Source organism: Lethenteron reissneri, chromosome 42 (genome assembly GCF_015708825.2).
Source record: "Lethenteron reissneri isolate LAM-NWPU_2019-01 chromosome 42, ASM1570882v1, whole genome shotgun sequence".
NCBI classification, from domain to species: domain Eukaryota; kingdom Metazoa; phylum Chordata; class Hyperoartia; order Petromyzontiformes; family Petromyzontidae; genus Lethenteron; species Lethenteron reissneri.
In genome coordinates, this window is record NC_083820.1 from 496,338 (window position 1) to 519,393 (window position 23,056).

At 53.8% G+C, this 23,056-nt stretch overlaps 1 protein-coding gene across 6 annotated transcripts in view; it reads left to right on the forward strand.

Moving 5' to 3' along the window:
* Window positions 1-523: 523 nt before the first annotated feature.
* The window catches only part of LOC133353088 (protein 4.1-like), a 68,405-nt gene continuing 45,872 nt past the window's right edge, over window positions 524-23,056 (forward strand). For 3 of the 6 annotated variants that reach the window (XM_061569213.1, XM_061569208.1, XM_061569212.1), the window contains exons 1-3: window positions 524-575; window positions 9,415-9,942; window positions 10,716-10,985. In XM_061569213.1, the coding sequence (XP_061425197.1) occupies window positions 537-575; window positions 9,415-9,942; window positions 10,716-10,985 (837 nt within the window). In that variant the 5' untranslated portion in view covers window positions 524-536. The other 3 variants (XM_061569210.1, XM_061569209.1, XM_061569211.1) reach the window with 3 other exon arrangements.

The following is a 23,056-nucleotide window of genomic DNA, read 5'->3' on the forward strand; positions in this document are numbered from 1 at the left end:
GCGTTGGGCGGGGCTGGGGGTGCGTGGGCGGGGCTTGTGGGGGGGCGGAGCTCGGGCCGCATAGGCGGGACTGAGCGGGGTTCTGGACGTGTAGGCGGGGCTGGAGGGGCGTGGGCGGGGCTGGGGACGCGTGTTCGAGGCGATGCGCGCATGGGCGGGGCTGTAGGCGGGGCTGGGGGCGCGTGGGCGGGGTTGGGGGCGCGTGGGCGGGGCTGGGGCGCGTGGGCGGGGCTGGGGGCGCGTGGGCGGGGCTGGGACGCGTGGGCGGGGCTGGGATGCGTGGGCGGGGCTGGGGGCGGGGCTGGGGGCGCGTGGGCGAGGCTGGGGGCGGGGCTGGGGGCGCGTGGGCGGGGCTGTGGGCGGGGCTGGGGGCGCGTGGGCGGGGCTAGGGGCGCGTGGGCGGGGCTGGGGGCGCGTGGGCGGGACTGGGGGCGAAGCTGGGGGCGCGTGGGCGGGGCTGGGGGCGGGGCTGGGGCGCGTGGGCGGGGCTGGGGGCGGGGCTGGGACGCGTGGGCGGGGCTGGGGGGGCGCTCGCTATGACAACAGCCCCCGTGCCTCCTTGCCCCAGGACCAGGGTAACGGGACGAATGAATGAGAGAGTGAATGAGGTGGGGGAACGAAAGGTCACGAATGAACGAGTGGCTGCGTGAATGAGCCGAGTGGAGCGGCGCTGAGCGCGGCTCCGAGGGGACGCGGCGCTGCCGTGAGCGGCGAGGGTTCTGGACGGGCAGGCGATGGGAGGGATGGAGGGGGCTTCGCTCGCGCCGTAGCTCCGTGCTGCGGCTCACCACCATCCGCCATGTATGGCGCAAGGGTCGCGCAGGAGGTGGGGGCCACCCTCCTACCCCCCCAACCCCCTCAGCCCCCCCCCCCCCTCTGTGTATGAGCGACGAGTCCGGGGTTGCGGAATGGGTTGAGGTCGCCATGACAACGGAGGACGGGGATGGTGGCTCCGGGAGGGGAGGGAAGGGGGAGTGTTTGCTGATATGTTGCTGGGTGGGGGTGTTGTTGGGTTGGGGTGTTGTTGGGTGGGGGTGTTGCTGAGTTGGGGTGTTGTTGGGTTGGGGTGTTGCTGGGTTGGGGTGTTGCTGAGTTCGGGTGTTGCTGGGTTGGGGTGTTGCTGAGTTGGGGTGTTGTTGGGTTGGGGTGTTGCTGGGTTGGGGTGTTGCTGGGTTGGGGTGTTGTTTGGTTGGGGTGTTGCTGGGTTGGGGTGTTGTTGGGTTGGGGTGTTGATGGATTGGGGTGTTGCTGGGTTGGGGTGTTGTTTGGTTGGGGTGTTGCTGGGTTGGGGTGTTGTTGGGTTGGGGTGTTGCTGGGTTGGGGTGTTGTTGGGTGGGGGTGTTGTTGGGTTGGGGTGTTGTTGGGTTGGGGTGTTGTTGGGTGGGGGTGTTGCTGGGTTGGGGTGTTGTTGGGTTGGGGTGTTGTTTGGTTGGGGTGTTGCTGGGTTGGGGTGTTGTTGGGTTGGGGTGTTGCTGGGTTGGGGTGTTGTTGGGTGGGGGTGTTGTTGGGTTGGGGTGTTGTTGGGTTGGGGTGTTGTTGGGTGGGGGTGTTGCTGGGTTGGGGTGTTGTTGGGTGGGGGTGTTGCTGGGTTGGGGTGTTGATGGGTTGGGGTGTTGCTGGGTTGGGGTGTTGTTGGGTTGGGGTGTTATTGGGTTGGGGTGTTGTTGGGTTGGGATGTTGCTGGGTGGGGGTGTTGCTGGGTTGGGGTGTTGCTGGGTTGGGGTGTTGCTGGGTGGGGGTGTTGCTGGGTGGGGGTGTTGTTGGGTTGGGGTGTTGCTGGGTTGGGGTGTTGCTGGGTTGGGGTGTTGTTGGGTTGGGGTGTTGTTGGGTGGGGGTGTTGCTGAGGTGGGGTATTGTTGGGTTGGGGTGTTGCTGGGTTGGGGTGTTGCTGAGTTGGGGTGTTGCTGGGTTGGGGTGTTGCTGAGTTGGGGTGTTGTTGGGTTGGGGTGTTGCTGGGTTGGGGTGTTGCTGGGTTGGGGTGTTGTTGGGTTGGGGTGTTGTTTGGTTGGGGTGTTGCTGGGTTGGGGTGTTGTTGGGTTGGGGTGTTGATGGATTGGGGTGTTGCTGGGTGGGGGTGTTGCTGGGTGGGGGTGTTGCTGGGTTGGGGTGTTGTTGGGTTGGGGTGTTGTTTGGTTGGGGTGTTGCTGGGTTGGGGTGTTGTTGGGTTGGGGTGTTTCTGGGTTGGGGTGTTGTTGGGTGGGGGTGTTGTTGGGTTGGGGTGTTGTTGGGTTGGGGTGTTGTTGGGTGGGGGTGTTGCTGGGTTGGGGTGTTGTTGGGTGGGGGTGTTGCTGGGTTGGGGTGTTGATGGGTTGGGGTGTTGCTGGGTTGGGGTGTTGTTGGGTTGGGGTGTTATTGGGTTGGTGTGTTGTTGGGTTGGGATGTTGCTGGGTGGGGGTGTTGCTGGGTTGGGGTGTTGCTGGGTTGGGGTGTTGTTGGGTGGGGGTGTTGCTGGGTGGGGGTGTTGTTGGGTTGGGGTGTTGCTGGGTTGGGGTGTTGCTGGGTTGGGGTGTTGTTTGGTTGGGGTATTGCTGGGTTGGGGTGTTGTTGGGTTGGGGTGTTGATGGATTGGGGTGTTGCTGGGTGGGGGTGTTGTTGGGTTGGGGTGTTGCTGGGTTGGGGTGTTGCTGGGTTGGGGTGTTGTTGGGTTGGGGTGTTGTTTGGTTGGGGTGTTGTTTGGTTGGGGTGTTGTTGGGTTGGGGTGTTGCTGGGTTGGGGTGTTGTTGGGTGGAGGTGTTGTTGGGTTGGGGTGTTGTTGGGTTGGGGTGTTGTTGGGTGGGGGTGTTGCTGGGTTGGGGTGTTGTTGGGTGGGGGTGTTGCTGGGTTGGGGTGTTGATGGGTTGGGGTGTTGCTGGGTTGGGGTGTTGTTGGGTTGGGGTGTTATTGGGTTGGGGTGTTGTTGGGTTGGGATGTTGCTGGGTGGGGGTGTTGCTGGGTTGGGGTGTTGCTGGGTTGGGGTGTTGTTGGGTGGGGGTGTTGCTGGGTTGGGGTGTTGTTGGGTGGGGGTGTTGCTGGGTTGGGGTGTTGATGGGTTGGAGTGTTGCTGGGTTGGGGTGTTGTTGGGTTGGGGTGTTATTGGATTGGGGTGTTGTTGGGTTGGGATGTTGCTGGGTGGGGATGTTGCTGGGTTGGGGTGTTGTTGGGTTGGGGTGTTGTTGGGTGGGGGTGTTGTTGGGTGTGGGTGTTGTTGGGTTGGGGTGTTGTTGGGTTGGGATGTTGTTGGGTTGGGGTGTTGTTGGGTGGGGGTGTTGTTGGGTGGGGGTGTTGATGGGTTGGGGTGTTGCTGGGTTGGGGTGTTGCTGGATTGGGGTGTTGTTGAGTTGGGGTGTTGATGGGTTGGGGTGTTGTTGGGTTGGGGTCTTGTTGGGTTGGGGTGTTGTTGGGTTGAGATGTTGTTGGGTGGGGGTGTTGTTGGGTTGAGATGTTGTTGGGTGGGGGTGTTGCTGGGTTGGGGTGTTGATGGGTTGGGGTGTTGCTGGGTTGGGGTGTTGTTTGTTTGAGTGTTGTTGGGTGGAGGTGTTGCTGGGTTGGGGTGTTGTTGGATTGGGGTGTTGTTTGGTTGGGGTGTTGTTCGGTGGATGTGTTGCTGGGTTGGGGTGTTGTTGGGTGGAGGTGTTGCTGGGTTGGGGTGTTGTTGGGTGGGGGTGTTGCTGGGTTGGGGTGTTGTTTGGTTGGGATGTTGCTGGGTTGGGGTGTTGCTGGGTTGGGGTGTTGCTGGGTTGGGGTGTTGTTTGGTTGGGGTGTTGCTGGATTGGGGTGTTGCTGGGTTGGGGTGTTGCTGGGTTGGGGTGTTGTTGGGTTGGGGTGTTTTTGGGTGGGGGTGTTGCTGGGTTGGGGTGTTGTTGGGTTGGGGTGTTGCTGGGTTGGGGTGTTGCTGGGCTGGGGTGTTGTTGGGTGGGGGTGTTGCTGGGTGGGGGTGTTGTTGGGTGGGGGTGTGGCTGGGTTGGGGTGTTGTTGGGTTGGGGTGTTGCTCATTGAGGGTGTTGTTGGGTGGGGGTGTTGCTGGGTGGGGGTGTTGCTGGGTTGGGGTGTTGTTGGGTGGGGGTGTTGTTGGGTGGGGTTGTTGCTGGGTTTGGGTGTTGCTGGGTTGGGGTGTTGTTGGTTGGGGGTGTTGCTGGGTAGGGGTGTTGTTGGGTTGGGGTGTTGTTGGGTTGGGGTGTTGCTGGGTGGGGTTGTTGCTGGGTTGGGGTGTTGCTGGGTTGGGGTGTTGTTGGGTGGGGGTGTTGCTGGGTTGGGGTGTTGTTGGGTGGGGGTGTTGCTGGGTTGGGGTGTTGTTTGGTTGGGGTGTTGCTCATTGAGGGTGTTGTTGGGTGGGGGTGTTGCTGGTTGGGGGTGTTGCTGGGTTGGGGTGTTGTTGGGTGGGGGTGTTGTTGGGTGGGGTTGTTGCTGGGTTGGGGTGTTGCTGGGTTGGGGTGTTGTTGGGTGGGGGTGTTGCTGGGTTGGGGTGTTGTTGGGTTGGGGTGTTGTTGGGTTGGGGTGTTGCTGGGTGGGGGTGTTGCTGGGTTGGGGTGTTGTTGGGTTGGGGTGTTGTTGGGTTGGGGTGTTGCTGGGTGGGGGTGTTGCTGGGTTGGGGTGTTGTTGGGTAGGTGTGTTGTTAGGTTGGGGGTGTTGCTGGGTTGGGGTGTTGTTGGGTTGAGGTGTTGCTGGGCTGGGGTGTTGTTGGGTGGGGGTGTTGCTGGGTGGGGGTGTTGTTGGGTGGGGGTGTTGCTGGGTTGGGGTGTTGTTGGGTTGGGGTGTTGCTCATTGAGGGTGTTGTTGGGTGGGGGTGTTGCTAGGTGCGGGTGTTGCTGGGTTGGGGTGTTGTTGGGTGGGGGTGTTGTTGGGTGGGGTTGTTGCTGGGTTGGGGTGTTGCTGGGTTGGGGTGTTGTTGGGTGGGGGTGTTGCTGGGTTGGGGTGTTGTTAGGTTGGGGTGTTGTTGGGTTGGGGTGTTGCTGGGTGGGGGTGTTGCTGGGTTGGGGTGTTGCTGGGTTGGGGTGTTGTTGGGTGGGGGTGTTGCTGGGTTGGGGTGTTGTTGGGTGGGGGTGTTGTCGGGTGGGGTTGTTGCTGGGTTGGGGTGTTGCTGGGTTGGGGTGTTGTTGGGTGGGGGTGTTGCTGGGTTGGGGTGTTGTTGGGTGGGGGTGTTGCTGGGTGGGGGTGTTGCTGGGTTGGGGTGTTGTTGGGTTGGGGTGTTGTTGGGTGGGCGTGTTGCTGGGTTGGGGTGTTGTTGGGTGGGGGTGTTGCTGGGTTGGGGTGTTGTTGGGTTGGGGTGTTGTTGGGTGGGGGTGTTGTTGGGTTGGTGTATTGTTAGGTTGGGGGTGTTGCTGGGTTGGGGTTTTGCTGGGTTGGGGTGTTGTTGGATTGGGGTGTTGTTAGGTTGGGGGTGTTGTTGGGTTGGGATGTTGTTAGGTTGGGGTGTTGCTGGGTGGGGGTGTTGTTGGGTTGGTGTGTTGTTATGTTGGGGGTGTTGCTGGGTTGGGGTGTTGCTGGGTTGGGGTGTTGTTGGATTGGGGTGTTGTTAGGTTGGGGGTGTTGTTGGGTTGGGATGTTGTTAGGTTGGGGTGTTGCTGGGTGGGGGTGTTGTTGGGTTGGTGTGTTGTTAGGTTGGGGGTGTTGCTGGGTTGGGGTGTTGTTGGGTTGGGGTGTTGTTAGGTTGGGGTGTTGTTATGTTAGGGTGTTGCTGGGTTGGGGTGTTGTTGGGTTGGGGTGTTGCTGAGTAGGGGTGTTGTTGGGTTTGGGTGTTGTTGGGTGGGGGTATTGATGGGTTGGGGTGTTGTTGGGTGGGGGTGTTGCTGGGTTGGGGTGTTGTTGGGTTGGGGTGTTGTTGGGTTGGGGTGTTGCTGGGTGGGGGTGTTGCTGGGTTGGGGTGTTGTTGGGTAGGTGTGTTGTTAGGTTGGGGGTGTTGCTGGGTTGGGGTGTTGTTGGGTTGGGGTGTTGCTGGGCTGGGGTGTTGTTGGGTGGGGGTGTTGCTGGGTGGGGGTGTTGTTGGGTGGGGGTGTTGCTGGGTTGGGGTGTTGTTGGGTTGGGGTGTTGCTCATTGAGGGTGTTGTTGGGTGGGGGTGTTGCTAGGTGCGGGTGTTGCTGGGTTGGGGTGTTGTTGGGTGGGGGTGTTGTTGGGTGGGGTTGTTGCTGGGTTGGGGTGTTGCTGGGTTGGGGTGTTGTTGGGTGGGGGTGTTGCTGGGTTGGGGTGTTGTTGGGTTGGGGTGTTGTTGGGTTGGGGTGTTGCTGGGTGGGGGTGTTGCTGGGTTGGGGTGTTGCTGGGTTGGGGTGTTGTTGGGTGGGGGTGTTGCTGGGTTGGGGTGTTGTTGGGTGGGGGTGTTGTCGGGTGGGGTTGTTGCTGGGTTGGGGTGTTGCTGGGTTGGGGTGTTGTTTGGTGGGGGTGTTGCTGGGTTGGGGTGTTGTTGGGTTGGGGTGTTGCTGGGTGGGGGTGTTGTTGGGTTGGGGTGTTGTTGGGTGGGGGTGTTGTTGGGTTGGTGTATTGTTAGGTTGGGGGTGTTGCTGGGTTGGGGTGTTGCTGGGTTGGGGTGTTGTTGGATTGGGGTGTTGTTAGGTTGGGGGTGTTGTTGGGTTGGGATGTTGTTAGGTTGGGGTGTTGCTGGGTGGGGGTGTTGTTGGGTTGGTGTGTTGTTATGTTGGGGGTGTTGCTGGGTTGGGGTGTTGCTGGGTTGGGGTGTTGTTGGATTGGGGTGTTGTTAGGTTGGGGGTGTTGTTGGGTTGGGATGTTGTTAGGTTGGGGTGTTGCTGGGTGGGGGTGTTGTTGGGTTGGTGTGTTGTTAGGTTGGGGGTGTTGCTGGGTTGGGGTGTTGTTGGGTTGGGGTGTTGTTAGGTTGGGGTGTTGTTAGGTTAGGGTGTTGCTGGGTTGGGGTGTTGTTGGGTTGAGGTGTTGCTGAGTGGGGGTGTTGTTGGGTTTGGGTGTTGTTGGGTGAGGGTATTGATGGGTTGGGGTGTTGGTGGGTTGGGGTGTTGATGGAGGGGGATATTTCCTGAGTGCATTTGAGTTGGGATTGAGGGTCACGAGATGCCCCCAGTGGGCCATGTGACGCAATTCCCTCGGCTCCGCGCGCGTTTCGCAACCCCTCTACTGGAGGCCGTTGCGTTATGGACTCCGCCAACGCAGGCTGCTTGTGGATGAGCCACCGCTCAGCTCCCTCGCGAGCTTGGTGGGGGATCGCCGCAGCGTGGCCCCTGCTTCACACGCACACATGTGTATATATATGCACTCCCAAAGGCATCACAAATTACCCAGTTCCACATATTTGTCGTAGAACCGCGAATCGTGATGTTTTCCTACGTGTAACTGCGATCACTCTGCTCCGCTCTGCAGGAGCGAGCCCCAGGACAATGGCCGAGGGCTCTCCCCTTCAACGATTGTTGACCCCTGAGACCTCCCTCCCGTTGCTGAGCGTCCCTCAAGACCTCGGAAGCTAAGCAGTGTTTGAGCCTGGATAGTATTTGGGATGGGTGACCTCCATGCATAAACAGGTGCTATAGGCTGCGTTGGGGGCTATGTTGTCAGCACAGGGCAATACAGTAAAGTCGTTTGTTGTACTGTACCATGCCCCAATGCGCTATGCTCCCCACCTTCACCAATCCGCACTGACCAGCGTGGCGAAGTATGGCCACATAACCCCATGGCCTGGATGTACATGTACGATTCGTACGGTTCCGTCTTCACTTAACAGTCTGTACGTATGTATGTTGAACTTCTTTCGCACGTAGCCAACCGCGTTAATTGGAGTTACGTGGGAAAGAGGACAACAAACTAAACATCGTTTAGCACAGGAGCAGGGGGCTTTCGTGTCCAGTATCATCCATAATACAGTTTTTTGGGTTAGATTGCAATAACAGAACATGCCAATTCGTTACTAGTGTAGGACTCGTACTCGGCTGTCTTTCTGTTCTCTTTATTTTCCGCTCAACAGTCCACCTCCGCCGCGCCACCGCTCCGCGTCTCGGCGCGGCCTCACTCCGCTCCGCGTCTCTCTCTGCAGCGCCACCGCTCCGCGTCTCTCCGTGCCCTCACTCCGCTCCGCGTCGCTCCGCGTCTCTCTCTCTCTCGCCGTGCCGCGTCTCCTCCGCGTCTCCCTCTCTCTCTCTAGGTCTGTCGACTCCCCTGCTATTCTACACTGCATCCTTCAAATGCATGGCTACCCCTGTTCGCACACTGCGTTCTCGCTATCACTGTCTCTCTATACTCTACTCCATCTGTCGCCGCTAACCCACTCTATCTCTGCTCTACTACCGTCACCGCCTGCTCTGCGATTCCCCGGGCACCGTCGCTGCAGCTCCATCCAAGACGCCGACCAAGACAAGAAGAACCTCTCTCCGTCGCGCTGTGGCTTATATCCCCACACCAATTAATCCCCATTAATTATCTCAACCCCCCGCTTATCACTCGCCCCCTGACCCCCGGTCTCACGTGACCTTGTTATTGCCGCCAGAGCGACGCCAGCTAATAACCAATTACCCTCTTAGCCAATCGCTGGCCTGTGTCCCCCCGGCTACCCCGAACACCTGTCTCAACACTTAACGACCCTCTCACCTAATGCCACAACAACAACCGTGTCCTCACATACACCCCACTGTACTCTGCTCGCTCGCATAGCAACAGTGGAAGAGAATGCGTGGCGCGCTATAACTCAAGTCCTACACTAGTACAGCACACCTGTGTGTTGGAGAGCAAGGCCAATTGGCATGTTCTGTTTACGTAACAAACCTGACTAATTGGCTGTGTCGGGTGGTGGCGGGTTTAACGACACATTTAGATATTTACGTGATCTAACCAAAAAAAACCTGTAAAACTAAACACAAAATGCAGTTCTAAAAAAAAAAAGTTTTCAATGATAGATTTAAAAGGGCATAGCTCCAGTTTGTATTATAGTATTAATGGTATAAGGTGCATCCTCACACGATCGATTAAGAATTGGCAGCCTGTAACAAAGTAAATGTGGTTTGTGTCCCATACGAGTGAGTCCCTAAGGCCAGCAGCATCGCAAGTCTTGTGTAATGTGTGCCATGTCTTGTACGGCTGAATCCCATTCTTCCTATAGACACAGAACCATATTAGAATGAAATAGCAAAAATAGCCAATTTAGTTACCCCTCCACAAAAGTAAAAAAAATAGTTGCCGATCGGCCTCGATCGATTAACTTGCTATTTAACAAAAAGAGTATGCGTGCGATTAAAATTTGCGTCGAGCTTTTGCAGCAGTGGGCGGTGTTCGGATACTACGTACAAACATTTCAAAATTGGACGGTTCAAACGGAAAAATTGACGGCTCCACGGTTGCGTAAGGCAAGTGTCGAAATGACGCTGAGCGTTGCCAGTCGGTCCCGATTGCGAAGACAACGCACGTGTGCTGGCGTATCGGCAACATGGGTGTCTTCAAATAAAACACTTTTTTTTTAACTCTGAACAAATTTAAAATTTCCTTGTCGTTAGGAAAACGACGAGGAAATGACGGAAAACGTTTCCGTCAAGGTCGGCGAGGAGGCGACGGCCACCGCTCAGAATGTCACGGAGCAGCTTCAGATTGAGCAAGGGGGCCTCGCCGGGCAGGAGAAAGGCGCTGAAGAGAGCCCTCGGGACAAGCGAGCGGAGTCTCCCTCCTCCGGGAAGAAGGACAAGGGCGGCGCAAAGGGGTTCTCCAGGTTCCTGCCGTCTTGGTTCAAACAGACAAGGTCGTCGTCCGCAGGCGGCAAACGAGGTGTGGACAAGTTACGCGGAGGGAGCGAGCTGCAGCAGGCGGAGGTGAACGCGGACGGAAAAGATGAAGAAGTTAAGTCAGCTGAGAAGGAGGTTGAAGGAGAACTGGAGAAGAATGACGTGACAGAAGAGGCAACCCCGAAGAGGATCGTTCCGCAGCTTCAGGAGAGTGCCAAGAAAGCCCCCGGAAAGCTGCAGGAGCAGCTGCAGGAGCAGAAGGAGAAGGCGGTGGCTACGCTCGCCACGTTTGACTTGGCTGACGCAGTAAGTGGACCCTGCAAAGCTGTCACACATCTAAGTGGGATCGCTCATGTTGCTGCAATACGGTATACGGGGGTATCCCTCGATCTACAAAAGGGATGCAGTTCTTCAAAAAAATTACCGTAAAAACTAAATTTTGTAAATCGGAAAGGCTCCTATTAATTAAATACGAAAAATTATGGATGTGTCTCGGACAGTCATTCCAACTTACACAATACAAAAATAACAATAAAGAATATAAATATTATGAAGATCGAATTACGATGAATTTAAAACTAAAATAAGTAACCTTGTCAGGGAACTCACCAAAAGATCTGCTGCATGTTGCAATGAGTGTAAAGGCAATGTAGAGGCAGTGCTACTGCACTGCAAGGACACCGTGACGCTATCGCAGATGACGACGCCACAGCCTCTCGGGTGGCTTCTCGTTTGATGATCTCACGACACGTGGCCGTAGTAAAATTTCGTTTGTGCGGAATTTGATTTCGTTAATCAAAGTGTCTACAATTTGTCAATTGGGTTCACGCGAAATTCCGTAAAACTGAACGTTCGTAAATCGAGGCAACACCTGTGCTTGGAAAAAAACCCCACAACCTACGTTATAGTTACACGAATGATGTCTCTACGTTTGGTGTGAATTCATAGTTTTTGTTGTTGTTGCTGAGAGTGTGTGGATGCGGGAAGACATTGCGAGGTGAGGCCGCTCTCGTCGTCCGCTCTCGTCGTCCGTGTGAGCGTCGCCCGGGGGATCACACGACGCGTGCGTCCTGCAACAGGTGGCGACCCACGACACGGAGCCCAGCGGAGGGGAGCAGCCGGCGGCGGTGGTGGTAGGAGGAGGAGGAGATGCCGAGGAGGCCGCCAAGGAGGCCACAGCTGAGGAGGCCGCCAAGGAGGAGGCCGGCGACGCTGGCGCGGTGGAGGGGGTGGCGCCGCCGAGCTTGGAACTGGCTACGCTAAGCGGCGTCTCTAGGAGCCGCAGGGTGAAGGAGGTGGAATGCTCGGTGCTGCTCCTCGACGGCACACAGTTCGCATGCAAATTGCCGGTGAGTGCCACGCTAAGTGCGTGCTCCCAAGTAGCCGCGGTGGCTAGAAGATGTTAACTACCTCGCCCGGTATGCAGGAGGTCGTGGCTTCAATCCCGACCCTGATGCTTGTTGTATATTTGGAGTTTGCCTGTTTCTCTCTCTCTTTCCCCGTGGTCGCGTGGATTTTTCTCCAGGTAACTCCGGTTTTTTCTTCCACATTTAGAATCGACATCACACGTTTAGAGTATTTGGCTGCTCTACATTTCCACGTGATGATGATAAGCCACTTCGTTGAGCTATCATTTGTGATGGTCAGGTCACTTCCGAAAAATGAGTTTTATTGGGGTCGTTTTTGCATGCATTTTGGGCGTTTGTAAAAAAAATATTGATGGTTAAAATAAAGAGTGGGGTTGTTAAGAAAAAAGTGGTGGTGTAGTTATGATGACAGTTAGGAGGACAGGTGGGAGGGGTTAAAGAAGGGTTGAGGTAGGGGTTGATGAAGTGATTGGGGTAGTGATAGTGGTCGCCATAGGATTAGGGGTAGTGATAGGGGTTGTAGTAGTGATTGGGGTAGTGATAGGGGTTGGGGTAGTGATTATGGTAGGGGTAGTGATAGAAGTAGTGATATAACATTAACAAGCATATGTATTTTTTTTATATTTGGTGCTCTAACTGTATGACAGTCATGTGTGAAAGCATTCGCGAAAGAGTGATAGGAGAAGGGATAGTGTTAGGGGTAGTGATAGGGATAGTGATAGCAGTTGGGGTAGTGATAGGGTTTGGGGTAGTGATAGGGGTTGGGATAGTGAAAGGGGTCGTAGCTGGATGATGATGGGCTAGGGGAGAAGATATGGGGATTGTTTTAAGAGAGTAATGGAAGCAGGTTCGTGAAGAAGAATAAATGGAAATGTGTTTTGTCCCGCACCGCCAATTAGCACGGTTGGCTACGTACGGTGCGGAAGAAGTCCAACATAAATACAGACACATATTGTCCACTGTCTTCAGCTTCAGGGCGTGGATGGGGGGGGGTTGAGTCGAGATGAAGTGGTCGTCCAGGAAAGTGTCCTCACATTTTCCGAAAGTCCACGCTCTTCCCTATGAGCACGTACTCGAGGTGTGGCCTTAAAATATACATATACTGGAGGGGATGTTTTGCACCATGCCCGAAAGCGTCACCCCTTATATAATTTTTTTCTTTTGATTGCCACACATGGCGTTGTTATTGTGTGTGGAGTCGTTTCCTCTTACAGGCTGTCCTCGACTTACGAATACCCAACTTACGAACCAGCTTCCATGAAATATTGAAAAAATAACATTCACTTAAAACGTGTTACATGCAAGTGTACAATATTTATTGGAAATTATGAGTGTAACAATGCTTCCCTTTTCATTGAACCGTAACACATTTCATAACACTGACCACATGGGCATTTAAATGGTGCATTGAAGTGTTCTGACTTACGAGCCATTCCACTTACGAACGGCTCTCAGGAACGAATTGTGTTAGTAAGCCGAGTGTCTGGATTTGTGTTATGCGCCACTATTAATGCACCAGCAGCAACGTCAGCGAATCGCTTGAGTATCTACTGGATACTCCAGTGCTACTGTAGGACTTGGAGTGGACACTTTGTACTTGGCTTCTGACTTTTGTTTGATTGGTAAAGTTTTCAACCTTTATTTGTTGTTTTTTCTATTACACGCTTTTTTAAACTCACTGTCTGTTGTTGTATCCTCAAATCTTGTAACTCAATTTTTACCCACTTCCCAATGCGGTATCGACTGCAAACTTGGTATACTTATGTCATACTGATGACAATACTATATTCTATCATAAAAAATACAAAACATATATTTTAAAACATAATTTTTAATGTTATGTTTCGGCTTGGGTGTAATTGTCCATGCTAAACTGACGTTGGCTGTAATTCGCGACGGTCCTTTACGTTATGGCTAGCTTCGGGGCCACTTCCTGGAGTTGTGGAGTTCTTCCATTAATAGTACGGTACATTTCATTAAAGCGTGTTTTAAAGAAAAGTTTTTGTAAATATTACTTATTTTAGAAACTAAAAAAGTTATATAAATACCAAGGCCGTAGCCATGGAGTCAACATTGGGGCGGACCAAATCTTCCAGGGTGTCTGGGGGGTCCCAACCCAGAAACAAATCTAAATTTGAAAACTAATTTCCTGCCTAAAATATAAAAAAAATTCACTAACACTTGGGATGGAATTTTTATTTATTTTTTACAATAATGTCTAATGTTCTGTTTTTTTACTTTTTTACCATTTCTTGTTTAATTGTATGTAATGGCAGAGATTAGGGATTAATAAAGTACAACCATAACCACAATCAGATAAACAGAAATCTATGCATTGATTTAAAAGAAGACAAGTCCAGCTGTTGTGGCCAAGGTTCAGAAAATTGTTGTTTTTATTTACATAGCATAGGAAAACATTTTTATAGCAATGTATTGGGGGGGACATTTTGAGCATATTTGAATATTATAATTACAGCCTTGTAAATACCATTACGTGCTCTAACTGGGCAAACACAAATCGTATTTGCGGAAAAAGCGGGGTGTTGTAAAGAGAAGGGATATTACCAGGGCACAAACCCGTGATATGGCCTTTTATTTTGAGGGTGCTTTGCATGTTGGTTTTCACAGTCAGGGTGCAGTTATCACGTCCGATTAGCACGGTTGGCTTACGTGCGGTGCGAAAGAAGTTCAACATACAGACACACATCACAGTGATTTAGTACCAAGCGCAACGTGCGTGCAGAGTCGTATGGCAGCAGTGAGTATTGACGACATCCTAACGAGGACACAACCAGTCAACCGGTACAGGTATCCCTCGGTTTGCGAACGTTCACCTCACAAAATGTCGCGTAAACGCAATTGACAAATTGTGGACGCTTTTCGATGAACGAAAGCGAATTTCTGTGTGAATGAAACTTTGTATTTGTTGCCTCATCCGTGTCTTCACAACGACGCTAATTATTATTATTCTGCGTTGTTTATTATCGAGTTGTGCGTTGAACTAGGACCCATGACAGGGGGGGGGGTCTTTGCCTCGAATCTTCTGGCAGTTCACATGCATTGGGTTCAAGTGTTGCACACTCGAAATGAAGGACGTGGGCAGGTGCTCCAAATCGAGGGCAAGCACATTTATTTATTGTGGTTAATATTAATCTTGTGAAGAACAGCACCGTCACTCTGTAAAATGCAACAGCACGTGTTACACGCAGCAATTCTTCCGAGTCGCCATTAACCATGTGGCTGGTTTACACGTGCGGTTATTCATTAACCCTTTCTCTTAAACCCAATTCTACTACTGATAAACCATCTTTGTCTTTGACAATCAGATTTGCACATCACTATTCGAATATTACTTTAATCCTAAGCTGTATGTCTATCTATCCCATCCACTTATATCGGTATCTTACACCCATTATATGTACTGTATGTGTACAGTATACGTACTGTATATCACCATTGTACAGCTTACTACTTTACATGTGTTCTATTCTCAATAGCATTGCAAGTAGTCATACTCTGGGTACATGGGCATGGTTATAGACTAAACAGTATTAGAGTTAGAGAATTACAATGACAGTAACTAATTACAGTGCGTCATCCCTTTACAATGCACAGTGCTAAATCGCCTCTAATTGCATATATCACAAACGAACAATTCAAAGCCAAGCTTAAAGTCTAGAACAAGTCTAGAACATTTATATAACGATCAAAAACAACCTTTGGGTCCTTTACCTGTAAAATGCAACAGCACGTGTTACATGCAGCAATTCTTCCGAGTCGCCATTACCCATGTGGCTGGTTTACACGTGCGGTTATTCATTAACCCTGCCAGCCACCTACAGGCCCAACTCAGTCATCACATGCTGCTGTACACACATGCATTGATGCACTGCACAGCACATCAGGACTTTCACAGAACCACACTTTACTCCCTTGCTGCACAAGGACATAATTAAAAGAGTGATCCATTCCTAATGTGCCACACAAGCAAGTCTGCTGATGAAACACTGAATGCCAAAACCGGTCCAGAACTCGCTTGTGTTGAACCAATGCTGCTGAAATGATGCACTACCAGAAGGCAGTGTGATTGATGGAATGTGTGAACATACTTATATTTGTAGGTGGAGGGACGGATATGTGAAGAGGGCATATTGCCTGCCGATTTGTTTTGTTATTTACATTCCCCTTGTTAGTATTATTCTCCGATTATATTCTGCATTGTATATGTAGTGTGTGTCTCATGAGGCACACACAGTAGTCTGGAGGCACCACGATTTATTAACAACTTAACAGGGCTACGGGTTAACAATACTCGGGGTTATTCTAGACCCCCAAAGGGGTCTCTACATAAACTGAGTCCCCGATAACCGACGCTCCAAGACCCCCGAAGCAACACCGCACGGCAAGCTCTTTCCGCCAGACAACCACGATCACTCCGCCTCAGTCCCTCTTAGCCTCTCGAGCGTGGCCTCACTCCGCCTCCGGCTACGCCCCTTCCTCGGTCTCTTGTGATGGAACTGGAGCCAGCATCACATGTCCTCCGGGCCCCTGTTTCCGGGCCCCCTTCACTACTACGTGTCAGCACGTCCCTTCTCTCTCTCTGCGACGGGGCCCTGATTTGTAGGGCCTGATTCTCCATCACGTCTCCGTCGGCCCCATCGAGAGGTGCGTGCGCACTCATTCACCAGTTGTGGTTGTAGTCGGCTTATAAGCCGTAGAGACGCTATTTACGTCTCTACATCACCCCCCCCCCCCTTTATAAAACTCAGCCGCCTCGGCTGACCGACATATAACCCACACAACGTGTGGGCCTCCAACTTTTAACGCAACAGAACAGCAACAACAATAAATAATCCCGAATGAGAAATAAAACGATATTTACACTTTTTTTCTTCTTCTTGGTTCTTTCGGTAAAGTCACGTAGAAGGGAAATAAAAAAATCATAAAAATAAAACATTATAAAATAATTCTCACGATGTTTCGGCCACAACGCAAGCAGCCGTCCTCAGGTGAAGAACAGGTCTGTCGGGAAGACAGCGTCTGAATGAAACACCCCAGGCTTGGAGCGTATATTTAAGCTGGGTTGGAGGGGGAAGAGCGCCTTGACAAAATAATTTGCATATCAAGAGGAATTTAGCATATTTATGGGAAATGCAAATATGGGATTAGTACTACTTGTGAAATGCGTAGGAGGTGGGCGAGGGGTTTCAAAGTAATATTATGCCCGTGCATTATGCAGGATTAGCAGCATCAAAGGGAGGGGATAGGGTAGCATTAATAAAGGGAAGGAATGTTAATAGTATGTAGCTGCAGTAACTAAACCACCACGTAAAAAACTAAAGTATAAACTACATAGTATCATCAGTATACTAAATATACTCTCCAATAAGCTGAGCTACTAACAGTAAGTAATACATTACAATTCTATGTCGCAAAAAATATATGCTTCCAGCTAAACTTTTTTCTCTTACATCACACGGGTCTACCCCGTACTATATACTGCCAGACAAACCCAACATTAAATTATATACTGTATTACTATACACCACCCTATACCTTCGACTATACATTGTCATATTACACTATGTATTAGTCTACCCACCCTACTGTATATCACACTGCTGTATATTCACTATACAATTACGATACTATATATTACCTTATACATTGTGTAATAAAAGGACTCGGACACTTCCTTCTGTCTTCGTGTCTTTTATTGGGTTCTCGTCCTCACCCACACGGCACTCTGTTATAACTCTGTATTTGTAGCCCCCGGCTATTCACTGCTATTATAGCTCCTTCTTCCCTCTGACTCTCTGCTTCATCTACTGTAACCTCCTCCCTGCAGACTCGCTGCTACCTCTATGCAGACTCCCGCTGCTACCCCTATGTGCAGACCCTCTGGCTGCTACCGTATGCAGACCCGCTGCTGACTCTGTATGCAGCCCCGCTGCTGACTGCAGCCTCCTCGCTGCTTCGGGTCGGTCACCGCTGGCCAACGGTGCCGATCCTCGCTCCCCCGTGTTCGTGGCGATCTCGCCACCCTCCGCTTCGCCCTTCGTGGCCTCTCTCTGTTCCTGGTTCCCCGTCACTCCCCGTCCTCTTCCGGTTCCCCTCCTTCTATAGCCTAACCCCTCACCCCCCCACGTGACCTAACTCCTCCCCTCCTGACGTCACCTCCGGAGGGCCGTTTACGCCCGCATTACATCACCCTCCCCCATAAAGAAAATCCAGCCGACCTCGGCTGAATTGCAACCTGACAAGAAATGCGGGTGTAAAGGGCCAACACGTAAAAAGACACGAAGCATGCAACAACAATATAACCAGAACACAACACAACACAATCTAACGAAACGTGAGGGATTTCGAGCGAGTACGGGCAGCCGGGCCGTCCCGGACGGTCGGCAGACCACCCGCCGAGCGGGAACGTGGAAGGGTTTTAGGGGCGACGGGCGCAAGTTCTTCCGTCGCCATTGGAGGCCCGCCACTGTCCCGCTCGCGTCCAGAGACATCCCGTACTCGCGTCCGCGGAGGGATAGGAAGAGCTGCAGGTCCCGTGGGTTCTGCGGCTCCAGTCGACGTCCCACGAGCGGAACGTCCTCCCCCCTGCGCTGTCACGGCCGGCTTGTCTGTGAAGGGTACGACAGGCGCTCTCGCAAGGTCAGCAGACACAGGCAAGGGCGAGTCGGCAGCAACAGACCCCGGCAAGGCAACTTCGGGAGATGACGCATCCGGCCGCGGGGCAATGTATGGCTTCAACCGGGATGTATGCACGAACCAGCGCCGTGAACCAACCTGAACACGCGCCGACTGTGGGTTGGGAACCTCAATGAGGCGGACCGGACCCTGCCAAGGTCTATGTAATTTAGGAGAGGTACCTGGCCGCACCTGTGGGCAATGAAGCCAGGCCAGGTCCCCCTTTTTCCAGGGGCACTCCCCCTTTGATCGTCGGGCACACCGCTCATTCCTGGCCTGAGCCTTGGCAGTAGCCATGCGGGCACTTTCCCTCGCCTCAGCGACACGCCGAACGTTGTCCTTAATATACTCAGGAAGAGGCTTAACAGGCCCCCTCGCGCCGGTTCCCAACTGTTCATTAATCGGCGGCACATTCTCACGGCCGTACATAAGGAAGAACGGCGAGTATCCAGTAGCCGCGTGCGGCGTCATGCGATACGCCGAAAGCACCCCAGGGATATGCAAATCCCAATCAGATTGATTTTCCCCGACTGTATGGCACAGCATGGCGGACAGAGTCCGATTCAACCGTTCCACCATACCATCCGTTTGCGGGTGGTAGGGGGACGTCCGTATCTTTTTAGTTCCAAGAGCCGCACACACCTCCCCCAACAATTTGGACGAAAAGTTACATCCTTGATCCGTAAGGAGCCTCTCCGGCGCCCCTTTGTCCATTACATACCCAAATAGAAAGGCGTCAGTGATAGACGCCGCTGACTGGTCAGGCAAAGGCCAGGCCATCGGCCAGCGAGAGAGGTACTCAACCCCCACCAGTAAATACTTATTTCCCTTAGCGGATGGCGGAAAGGGTCCCAAAATATCTAACGCCACCAGCTCATTAACCCGAGATACTTTAATCGATTGTATCGGCGGAACATATGGATGTTTAGGTGGTTTACGGCGGGCGCAATCGGGACACGCGCGAACGTGACCGACGACATCCGTCGTCATGCCGTGCCAATAATAGTCTCGTTGCAGCGTCAATAGGGTTTTCTGCACCCCCAGGTGTAAAAGTGTGTCACAGTGCAAAGATCTAATCAACTCATACCGCAATGACGCAGGCACAACGAGACGCCAGTGTTCCTGTATCCCTTCCCTCCACATCAGTAACCCATCTCGGAGAGCAGTTTCCGAAATACCACCCGCACCGACTTCCTTACCCGCTTTCTCCGTTCGTTTTCGCAACGACACCAAAGATTCGTCCAACATTTGCTCCCGAATCCACACAGACCTTGGAAGACGCAAAACCCCGTCAGCCGGTCCCGGTGTAAGCGGAGTTTCGGGAACATCCACTGCCAGCGCGACAGGCTGAGGGGGGGGCTGAGTCGGTCCACACCTATGCGTCCCCGACGCACACGCACAAGGGGATCGTTGCGGCAACCTGGACAGTGCGTCCGCGTTAGCGTGACGCACACCCTTCCGATGGTGAATTTGGAAGGAGAATTCTTGCAACGTGTCCAGCCATCTCGCCAATTGTCCGGATGGCTGGTCCATCTTAAGAGCGTACTGCAAGGCCGCATGGTCCGTGCGGACAATAAACGACCGACCGTACAGATACGGTCGAAATTGTCGGAGAAAAAACACAATAGCCAAAAGTTCCCTGCGAGTGACGCAGTAACGGGTTTCCGCGGGAGATAAAACCCGACTCCCATACGCCACCACACGCTCAACACCACCTTTTGACTGGGACAACACCGCCCCAATACCAGTGTCACTCGCATCAGTATCCAGAATGAAAGGATGTTCAAAATCCGGATAATCCAACGTCGGCGCAGTAGCCAGTAAATCGCGCAGGCTCCGAAACGCCGCCTCCTCCGGCGGTCCCCACACAAATTTATGCCCCTTCCCAGTAAGGAGATGCAAAGGCCTGGCGATAGTAGCGAAATTCGGAACAAACCTCCGATAATATGAGGCGAACCCCAAAAACCGACGCACATCACCCACCGTGGCCGGGGTTGCCCAATCCCGGACACAAGCAGTTTTCTCTGGATCCGTGGCCACCCCGTCCGCACTAACAATATGTCCCAAGTATCGAACGGAGCGTTGCAGTAAATGACATTTCTTAGGCTTGAATTTCAAATTAGCAGAACGCATTCTGGCGAATACAGCCTCCAACCGCAGTAAATGCTCATCAAATGTGCGGCTGAAGACTATAATATCATCTAAATAAATGAGACATGTCTCCCACTGCAACCCCGTCAACACCAACTCCATCAACCTCTGAAAAGTGGCAGGGGCAGCATTCAACCCCATCGGAAGACAGTTAAATTGGAATAACCCCTGCGGCGTACGGAAAGCTGTCTTTTCTCGCGAGGGCTCGTCAAGGGGGAGCTGCCAGAAGCCCGAAGAGAGATCTAGCGTTGAAAAAAACTTAGCCCCTGACAAGGCGTCGAGAGAATCGTCCATACGCGGCAGGGGATACGCATCTGCCACCGACACTTTATTCAGCTTCCGAAAATCCACACAAAATCGCAATTTACCATCCTTCTTTTTAACCAACACAACAGGCGCGCCCCATGGGCTATTAGACGGAGATATAATATCTGCTTTCAACATGTCTTCCACTGCCCCTCGAACATGCTCACGCTCAGCCGGACTCATCCGACGCGAGTTCAACCGGATAGGGGCAGCGTCCCCCGTGTCGATATGATGAGAGAGAAGCGAGGTGCGTCCCAAGTCCAAATCGTCCGAGCTAAACACATCGGAATAGCTCGATAATAATTTATGAATCGCACAACGCTGCTCGGTGGAAAGGGCCGAATTTTCCCCACATAATTCGGCGATCCAACGATCATCAACCCCTCCATCGTGTGAAACACCACCCACAAGCCCCCCGCCCGGCAGGTCACTCTGGGCCGTAAACGCCGTAGTGGCATGTGCCACAACGGTACCAGCTGGCACACACACGCTTTCAGCACTCGCATTTAACACCTGCAAAAACGGGCGCTGATCTGGACGGACAATAGTTTGCGCCCCTACCAGCGCTAAGCCGCCCGTAACCGCGGCGGACGGCGACAGCAAAATCCCAAAAGCACCCTGCCGACCCGGAACCGGCTTCCGGTATCGTAAGGGAATGAGCATCTGAGAGCCAGGTGGAATATCAACCGAAACTTCCGATAGCGCCTGCACCTGGGCGACAGGAGCCGGTCGCCCCCAGGCGGACTGTAAAAATTCCAATTTCCGGCCCCCCGGTAGTTCTATGCGATTCTAATTAGAATGGGCATCTTAGCCAAAAAATCCGTACCCAACAGGCAAGGAACCGCCAGGGACCTCGAAATCAACACAACGCCCGAGGCCGAGACACCCCCGATAGAAATGTTAGCGTCCACCTGTCCCACGATGCCCATACTACCCCCGTTCGCAGCGATGCAGGAAGCGTAAGCCGGCCTCACGGCCCCCGGTGGGATGTTCAAAAGATGGAATATCACATCCGAAATAATGGTCGCGGACGCACCGGAATCCACCAAAATACGTACGTCCACCCCTTGGATGGACCCAGGTACAGTGGACGAACCGGTAGCGGCCGCGACAACCCGCCGAGCCAGCTTACGCCACTGCGTTATCGAGCGACAAGGCTCAGCTACTGGCCTCCCGTATTTTACAACATCCGCGTCGCATAACAACGGCGATGAGTGAGGTGTCAGGCCTTGCCGGGTGTCTGGTGCGCACCGACTTGCCTGTGCCGGAGGGTCTTTCTTTGGGGCGTCCGCTGTCGAGGCCTCCTGCTGGGGCGGCCCCGGAACCCGGGCCCAGCAGTCCCTGGCATAGTGGCCCCGACGGCCGCAGCGGAAGCAGTCGACGTCGGGGCGGCGCGCAGCGGGCACCCCGTCCCGACGCGGCCGCGCCGGCGGCGGAGCCCGCGGCCCTGGCCCGCTTCGAGCCGGCCACGGAGTGGAGGCGGCCGACAACTCCTTTGGGCCGGTCGCATCCGGCACGTACACGGCCTTCGTAGGGTCCCACCCTACGGCCCCCCCATCGACGACAGGACCGCCCGTCCACGCCGTCACCTGTTTCCAGCGGCGGAGATTGAACTGGGCGTCCAAACACTTGGCCGCGGTCCGGGACGTGAGTTTTTCGTGACCGCACGCCTGCATGGGAATGCCGAGATCTCGGGACAACTCCAACATCTTCCCCAAGATGAGTGGTTCCAGCAGGTCAGGCTCCGTCTCCGGGTAAGCGGCCATAGCGAGTTCCAACACGGCGCCCCTGTACGCTACAGGTGACTCCTCAGGTGCGCGTTGCCGCTGCACGAATCGGCGATGGGCGTCATCCGGTGGCTCGTACGCGTCCGCCATTTCCTCGAACACCCCTCGCAGAGTTTTCTTCTTCGCAGCTTTTATAGAGCGAAAAAAACGAACGGACTCATCATCAAGAAGAGTCGGGAGCACCTCCAGTGCCTCAGCGTCCGTCCACCTTGCCGTACGTACCGCCGCCAAAAATCTGCAGGCGAACGCACTCCAATCGCCCCCGATGGAGAACTCTTTGACGGTTGTAAGGTGACGACTGCGACTCCTTGGCTTGCTTCCGTCCGTCGCTGACTCTTCCGGCGGTAAGTTCAGCAAGGCGTCGCAACGCTGTGTCGCCAAAATGGCGGACGATCCTCGCGGTGGCCCCAAAATGGCGGCTTCCCGCCTTCCGTGGTGCGCCACGCCCAAGATGGCGTCTTCACGCCGCGTGGCCGATGGCGGCGCCATCGAAGACGACCCGGGCTCCTGCCGATCACCACCATCACCTTCCAACGCCGCCCTTGGCGTGACAAGGTCACACAACTCTGTGATGACGGTTTTTAGGGTTGCCAGTTGCTCCGCCATCCGGATCCATCTTAAATCTTCGTCCTTCAACGCAGATGGGTCGGACGAAGGGGCCACCTCCTCGACGCCCGGGCCCTCACGGATCTCTCCCTCCGCCGAAGTGAAGCCGACCTCAGGAGGAAGATCGTCGTCGTCCGAAGATGAAGCCGACGCCGGGGATGGAATATTCTTTTTCCTCAGTTGTTTCGCCATGCCGTTTCACTTCTGACACCAGTGTAATAAAAGGACTCGGACACTTCCTTCTGTCTTCGTGTCTTTTATTGGGTTCTCGTCCTCACCCACACGGCACTCTGTTATAACTCTGTATTTGTAGCCCCCGGCTATTCACTGCTATTATAGCTCCTTCTTCCCTCTGACTCTCTGCTTCATCTACTGTAACCTCCTCCCTGCAGACTCGCTGCTACCTCTATGCAGACTCCCGCTGCTACCCCTATGTGCAGACCCTCTGGCTGCTACCGTATGCAGACCCGCTGCTGACTCTGTATGCAGCCCCGCTGCTGACTGCAG